Source organism: Nelusetta ayraudi, unplaced genomic scaffold (genome assembly GCF_046127955.1).
Source record: "Nelusetta ayraudi isolate G7.1 ecotype Tasmania unplaced genomic scaffold, CSIRO-AGI_Nayr_v1 ptg000256l, whole genome shotgun sequence".
Lineage (NCBI taxonomy): Eukaryota > Metazoa > Chordata > Actinopteri > Tetraodontiformes > Monacanthidae > Nelusetta > Nelusetta ayraudi.
This window is the reverse complement of record NW_027466305.1, coordinates 197,158-205,000: the sequence shown is the minus strand read 5'-3', so window position 1 is coordinate 205,000 and position 7,843 is coordinate 197,158. Positions and strand designations below refer to the sequence as shown.

At 54.7% G+C, this 7,843-nt stretch overlaps 1 protein-coding gene across 1 annotated transcript in view; it reads right to left on the bottom strand.

Moving 5' to 3' along the window:
* The window catches only part of cacng2a (calcium channel, voltage-dependent, gamma subunit 2a), a 17,606-nt gene extending 12,390 nt beyond the window's left edge, over positions 1-5,216 (bottom strand). Inside the window, exon 1 of the mRNA XM_076017023.1 lies at positions 4,634-5,216. Within this exon, the coding sequence (XP_075873138.1) occupies positions 4,634-4,859 (226 nt within the window). The 5' untranslated portion in view covers positions 4,860-5,216. The remainder of the gene's footprint in view (positions 1-4,633) is intronic.
* Between the last annotated feature and the right edge of the window lie 2,627 nt (positions 5,217-7,843).

The following is a 7,843-nucleotide window of genomic DNA, read 5'->3' as shown; positions in this document are numbered from 1 at the left end:
GCTCAGGAGGGGCGTGGCCACTTCCTGCCTCGCCGCCGCCGCTGCCTCGTCTCCTCGGCGTCTCGTTTGACAGATAGAATCTCATCACAACTGTTTGTTTTCCCAACAGCACCATTTGCTGTGACAGCGGGCTGAGGCAGCCCTGCAGTCACCAGCCAGTAAACACTGACCTCCCCACACACACACACACACACACACACACACACACACACACGCCTTCGCCATCCTAAGGAACCACCACAATCACCCCGCCTCATTGTCTCTCTCCCTCCAACCCTCCCACCATCATCCCTGATTGGCTCGTCGTGGCTGCGGCCGAGCGTCGCTAGGCTAAGTTAGCAGCTAGCACCTCATGGTCCACCCTCGCTGCTGCTAATCTCTGGGTTCTGGCACCGCGGCCCGCGTCGTTGTAACTGCTACTCGGCTAACTCTCGCTAGCAGCAACTCAACTCACACCACACACACACGTTTAGCCCAACAGCACGGAGGCTAGCTCGCTAGTTAGCTAGCTGCTGCCGTGACCGCTGCTCACCCCCACCCTCCACCCTCTCCTTCCCTCCAGAGTGGGAGGAGTCAAACGCACAGAGCGACAGCAGCGTCAGCATGCGTGACAATTTGCAACTCTTTGACCTCTGACCTTTGCTCCTGCGTTTCAGACGCTGGGAGGAGCCGACCAGTCGCCTACTGGTCTCCAGTGCAGAGGGCAGCGTGGCGGCGGCGAGGTGAGCACTGGACGCCACATGCTGTGCGTGTGTGCGTGTGTGTGTGTGTGTGTGTGTGTGAGTGTGTGTGTGTAGTGCCTGGGAGTGTGTTGTTGTGTATCGATTTGTTCTCTGGCCATGTAGGATGGAGATAAGCCCCGCCCAGCCGCAGCCACTGCAGATAAAAATAACACGTGTAAATCAAGGCCTGGAGGCACACACACACACACACACACACACACACACACACGGTTGTTGATGATGTGATGGTGGGGGAGGGGTGGGGGGGGTCAGAGGGGAGCACTATTATGCAGTCGCAGACACTTTGCTCCTCCCCCTCCTTTATTTCCCAGGGGGGCGGAGCCTGTGGACGCCAAACCCAACAACCCGTTAGCACGTTAGCACGGCGTCCATTAGCAGACTGTCCCTTGGCCCACCGCCCCACCTGTTCCCGGCCCGCAGTTCTGAGGGTCTCCAGCAGGAGTTGAGCAGCAGCTCTGACTGGAGAGCAGCAGGTGGCGCTGCAGGAGCCAGCAGCTCCCAGACAGACGGATCAACAGCAGCGGTGGCGTCCCAGCGGTGGTGTCGGCTCCCGCGGACCTGCGGCTGCACTCGAACACGATCGATGAGCTGGAGTCTGATACTGGTGGGGGGGAGGGGCAGCCGCAGCCGCCGCCACCACCACCACCAGGGGGAGCAGCCACCACAGGTCAAAGGTCACAATGACGCACACCCCCACTGGGATTCTCAATGGGACCATGAGGTCCAGCCAGCAGAGCACAACACTCCCAGATCCACCCTTAAACGCTCCGCCCAGCCGGACCAATCAGCTCTCCTCTCAGGAGAAATGGGCGGAGCTACTGCAAGGCTTTTAGCTCTTAAGTGTGGCTCCTCCCACCACCAGGAACCTGACTGGTCATTTCTGAAGCTCAGCGACAGATTGTTCCCTCATCATCATCATCATCATCATCACCTTCATCATCACCATCATTATCATCACCTTCATCATCATCATCATCACCTTCATCATCATCATCATCATCATCATCATTATCATCACCTTCATCACCACCTTCATCATCACCTTCATCGATCTTCATCATCACCATCACCACCTTCATCATCATCACCTTCATCGTCATCATCATCACCTTCATCATCATCATCACCTTCATCATCATCATCATTGTCATCATCATCACCTTCATCATCACATCACCTTCATCATCATCATCACCATCACCATCGTCACCATCGTCATCATCACCTTCATCACCACCATCACCTTCGTCATCACCTTCATCATCACCATCACCTTCGTTATCATCATCATCATCATCATCATCATCATCATCTTCATCATCATCACCACCATCACCTTCATCATCATCATCATCATCACCATCACCTTCATCATCATCATCACCTTTGTGACCATCTTCATCAACACATCACCACATCACCTTCATCATCATCACCTTCATCACCACCATCATCTTCATCATCATCACCACCATCACCTTCGTCATCACCTTCATCACCACCATCATCTTCATCATCATCACCACCATCACCTTCGTCATCATCATCATCACCACCATCACCTTCGTCATCATCATCATCATCACCACCATCACCTTCATCATCACCTTCTTCATCACCATCACCTTCATCATCATCACCTCATCTCATGATTTGGTCTGTGAGAGGATTTTGTCTCCTGCTGCTTTCACATTAACAAGCCATAATACACGCACACACACACACACACACACACACACACATACACACACACACACACACACACACACACTCTCTCCACACTCCCACGTGTTTTCCAATGCATGAATGCACACTACATCGATACTCCCACGTTCTTATCCATAAAATCATGAGGCCGGTGTGTGTGGATCCAGTGTGTGGATCTAGTGTGTGTGTGTGTGTGTGTGTGTGTGTGTGTGTGTGTGTGTGTGTGTGTGTGTGTGTGTGTGTGTGTGTGTGTGTGTGTGTGTGTGTTGACTGGCGGCCGTGGGAAGGAAGGAAGCCGTCGCCATTTTAGCTTTAAAAAAAACAGAAGACTGCTGTGGTTGTTTTGTGCGGCTGGATGAGAAGGTGTGTGTGACCTTCAGGATCCACACTGACAACTCTGCTTCACTCAGCAGCCAATCAGCTCCTCACACCGCCGCTAGCGCTAGCGCTAACGGCTAACGGCTACGTCAAGCCACCGTGTGTGTGTGTGTGTGTGTGTGTGTTTATGTGTCCAGATGACAAGACCTCGAAACACAATGCTAACTGAGGCTAGCTTGTCCCCTTCCTTCCCCTGCCACACACACACACACACACACACACACACCTCCCGGACCAATCAGCCGCCTCCTTGTCGGCTCGTCTCACTCATCAGGAAGTGATTTTCAACGTCCCAGTGACCCAGTGAGAGGAGGCGCCGCCCCTCCTTCACATCTCCTGGGATCATCGGCCAATCACAGGAGTCAGATCTGGGTTCACTTCCTGCTGTGTGTGTGTGTGTGTGTGTGTGTGTGTGTGTGTGAGAGACCCCCCTTGTCTTATCCTGTTTGCCAGTTAAGTGACTTCCTGGTTTTGATTTTCCCGTCGTCCTATTGGTCTTCTCGAGGGAGAAGAGGGCGGAGCCAAAGCCAGGAAACAGGAAATTGCTGCTGCAGTGTGATTGGTCGGTCAGATCACAGCTCTAAGCACAAGATTTCCACAGCAGAAGAAGAACATGAGGAAGGCAACCAAGGCCTTTCTCTCTGCTGCTGATTGGCTCTCTGGTCAGACTCCACCCACAATCACCGCTCAGCACCAATAGAAACCTTGCAGCTGTTACCAACTGGCTCCGCTAGGAGAGAAGGAAACTGATTGGTCGACAGGAAATGTTTTCCAAGTGGGATGGGTTGGAGGTTCGGCGGGACCTTCTGAAGCAGGAAGCAGGAAGCCCATCGCTGCTACCCAGGAAGTCAGTCACAGAGCCCCGCCCCCTCAGAGGTCACATGACCGCAGCACCTGGTTGCCGCTGCGTTGCCGAGGCGTGGGAGGGTTTTATGCAACAGCAGAAGAACCTGCTGGAGCCGCCGCCTGCAGGATTTCCCAGAAGACCCGGCGAGTGAGTGAGTGAGTGAGAGAGTGAGAGAGAGAGAGTGAGAGAGTGAGAGAGAGAGAGAGAGAGAGAGAGAGAGAGAGAGAGAGAGAGAGAGAGAGAGAGAGAGAGAGAGAGAGAGAGGACCAAATGGGTTCAGATGTCTCCAGAACACTGCAGCTCTGAAGATTATCGACTGGAAACACACACACACACACACACACACAGCGGCTGCAGGAGCAGGTGGAGGAGGAGGAGGAGGAGGAGGAGGAGGAGGAGGAGGAAGCTAAAGGTGCATGGTCATGGTCCTCCTTCAGAAGGAGAATCATCTGCTGCACCATCAACCATCATCTCTGCTGTCAGCATTTGGCAGAAATATCAGAGGGTGGAGAAACATCGGGAACCTGGAAGACCTCACCACCACCACCACCATCACTATCAAACACAGCAACAACACACACACACACACACACACACACACACACACACACCCCACTGCCAGAGCTCCTACAGTATATCTCCCGACAGGCTGAGCATGCAGATGGAGGAACCAGAAGCACTAGAGGAACCAGACGGAGGGACCAGAAGAACTTGAGGACCCAGACAGACCAGAGGAACTGGAAGAACTAGCCGAGGAACCAGAGGAAGTAGAAGAACCAGGTGAGGAACCAAAGGATCTAAAAGAACCAGATAGACCAGAAGAACCAGGGGGACTAGAAGAACTAGAGAAACCAGAAGAACCAGGCTGAGGAACCAAAGGAACGAAGAGAACCAGAAGAACCAGAAGAACCAGGAAAACGTGGAGGAATCCGAGGGAACCAGAAGCAGAGCCGCTTACCTTCCAGGCAGCAGGTCCTCCACAGGCCCGAGTGGGTCATCACCTCCTCGTTCTTCTTGCTGGTCTCGTTCTCGCTCATGGACTTGGTCTTGCAGACGCCGCGCGAGTAGAGCCAGTAGTCCGTGCCGACCGCGATGGTCATGAGGCTGAAGGCGGCGAAGGCGCCCACCGTGGTCAGCAGCATCTGCACTCCGCGGTCGAACAGGCCCATGTTTCCGCATTCCATGAAAGGGGGACCCCCTTTCCTCTTGATGTACAGGAAGTAAATATTTGAAAATTTGCGGGACCAAATCAAACCGAAAAAGCGGGATATGCCGGCGCGCAAGGAGAGGGAGGACGGACGGCGAGGCTGCGCTGGGAACCTTATGGTTGCGTTTGGCTGACAACCGCACCAGGAGAAAAATAACCCACAACTACCACCACCACAGCGCGGGTGGAGGTTCCCTTCCTGCCTGGGGCGGCTGCGGTCAACGGGTGGAGAAATAATAATAATAACAACAATAATAATAATAACAATAATGAAAGGCTCTGACACGTGAGTTAGAGGCAGGAGAAGAAAGATGGAGGTGAGGAAGGGCCTGTTGTAGAAGTCAGGGTGGAGGAGGTGGTGGTGGAGGAGGTGGGTCAAGGATGTGGAGCTGGAGGAGCTGCACAGAGGAGGTGGTGGTGGTGGTGGCAGCGGCGGAGCTGGATGCAGGAGGTGGAGGAGGAGGAGGAGGAGGAGGAGGTGGTGGTGGCGGGTGTAACAGGCTGACGGTACAACAACAGTTCAATATGTCTGCTGGGTTACAGCATCGAGGCGCCAATTAAAGCGGATTATTGAGAGTGTGGACGAGCTGAAGGTGAAAACAGAGACGATCCGGTTCTGTCTGAGAGAGAGAGAGAGAGAGAGCGCCAGGGAGAGAGAGAGAGAGAGAGAGAGAGAGAGAGAGAGAGAGAGAGAGAGAGAGAGAGAGAATACAGCCAGGAGCTAAAATAACAGCAAATCAAGGGATGGTGGGGGTGGGGGGGGCCGAATCGAGACCGCGTCAGGGAATCGAACCGAAACCGGAACAAAAAAATAAATAAATTAATAGAGAGATAAATAAATAAATAAATAATAAGAGGCAAAGAAATCAACCGCGCAGATTTTCCTTTTTCCTAAAATTCTGATCCCCAGTTTCCATATGTAGCCCTATAGCCCTGGGTGGGTTTCCGCCGAAAATGGGGGTCTGCGGCGCTCGGAGGAGCTTCGCTGGTCGATGATCCGGAGAGAGCGCGCAGCATCCGGCGAGGCACGCCGACCATCACTCGACATGGAGCCGGCGGGACGAGGACGAGGGCTCGGTGCGGCCGCCGAGGAGGACGGTGGAGCCGGTGGAGGTGGAGGTGGAGGAGGTGGTGGAGGAGGTGGTGGAGGAGGTGGTGGTGGTGGTGGTGGTGGTGGTGGAGGCTGCGGCGAGTCGGCGGCGGTGCTGCTGCTGCTGCTGCTGCTCGGAGCGGAGGAAGGTTGTTGCTGCTGCTGCTGCTCCTCCTCCTCCTCCTCCTCCTCCTCCTCCTGCTGCTGCTGCTGCTGCTCCCCGGCTGCTGTCCGAACTCACCGCGGCGGTCTCACACCCTGCTCGGTCCCGCTCGGTCAGTCCTTGCGCCATGTAACAGGAAGGGAAAAATAAAGAGTGATGGATGCTGCTGTTCCTCCTCCTCCTCCTCCTCTTCTTCTTCTTCTTCTTCTTCTTCTTCGTCTTCCTCCTCTTCCTCCTCCTCCTCCTCCTCTTCGTCTCTCGGATGCGGGAACAGGAAGCAGCAGCGGAGGGAGAGAGTGAGGGAGGGAGGGAGGGAGGTGGGGGTGCGGTTGGTGGGGGGAGGTAGAAAAAAACGGAATATTACACAATGAGGAGGCTCGCGGAGGTCCGCTGCCGCTGCTGCTGCTGTCACGATGCGCCCCCCTCCCTCCCCCTCCCTCCCCCACAGAGGGTGAGGATGATGAGTAATGTCAGTGTGAAGAAGCGCAGTTTCTCTGCATGAGCGGCCGCTCGGTGTGTGTTTGCGACTGCGTGTTTATTCTGACATTTATGTTTCACCACTGTCCGAGCAGTGCCGCAGCAGCAGCAGCAGCAGCAGCAGCTCTCCCTCCTCATCTTCCTCCTCCTCCCCGCCACCGGAAGTGGGCTCCCTGGATGCGCGGCAGCGGCAGCGGCGGCGGAGCGGCTTCATCTCGACAACAGCAGCGGATCCAGAGGAACCAGGACGCTGCTGCAGTAGCACTGTGTGTGTGTGTGTGTGTGTGTGTGTGTGTGTGTGTGTGTGTGTGTGTGTGTGTGTGTTGGGAGGTTGTGGTGCTGCTGTGGTGCTGCTGAAGGAACAGCTCCCCCAGAACTTCTCCTCTTCGCTATGCTTTGTCTCCATCTGCTGGTCAAACCTCTTCATTACACCTCCTGAAACCTCAGGATTGAGAGAAGAAGAAGAATTCAGAGGAGGAGGAGGAGGAGAAATAAGAAGAAGAAGAAGAAGAAGACAGTCTCCACATCCTGCACATCTTCTTCTTCTTCTTCTTCTTCTTCTTCTTCTTCTTCTTCCAAACACCTCTTGTTTAAAGTAACCCTCTGTAGATGCCCTCTGTTTGCAGCCTGGTGCTCGGTTGGGACCTTTCACATTGTTGGAAGGAGAGAGACACAGGGAGGGCGGCGCCACCACCTGGCCGGGGTCGTGCTCACTCACCTGGGAGGAGAGTCGCCATCACAGGGCTGCTGCGCTTCAGCCAAAGAGTTGGTGAGATGTGGAGCAGCAGAGGACGACACTGGTGGTCAGCAAGAAGGTTGTGGGTTCAATCCTGGGGTCTCCTGGGGCCATTCTGTGTGGAGTTTGCATGTTCTCCATGTGTCTGCTGGGTTCTCCAGGTTCTCCATGTGTCTGCTGGGTTCTCCAGGTTCTCACTGTGTCTGCTGGGTTCTCCAGCTTCCTCCCACACTCCAAAAACATGCATGTGAGGTGAACTGGTCAGGTGATTGTCAGTAGGTGTGTGTGAGTGCGACGGTTGTGTGTCTCTATGTGGTCCTAATAAAGTGTCCACTGGTCCAGGGTGTCACCCTGCCTGCCCCCCAGTGGCCGCTGGGAGGCTCCAGCAGACCTCCAGCACCCTGAGCTCACAGCCAACACTCCCACCTGGAGCCGCACTGTGTGTGTGTGTGTGTGTGTACAAGAGCACAACACAAGTCTCACACATTCAGACTG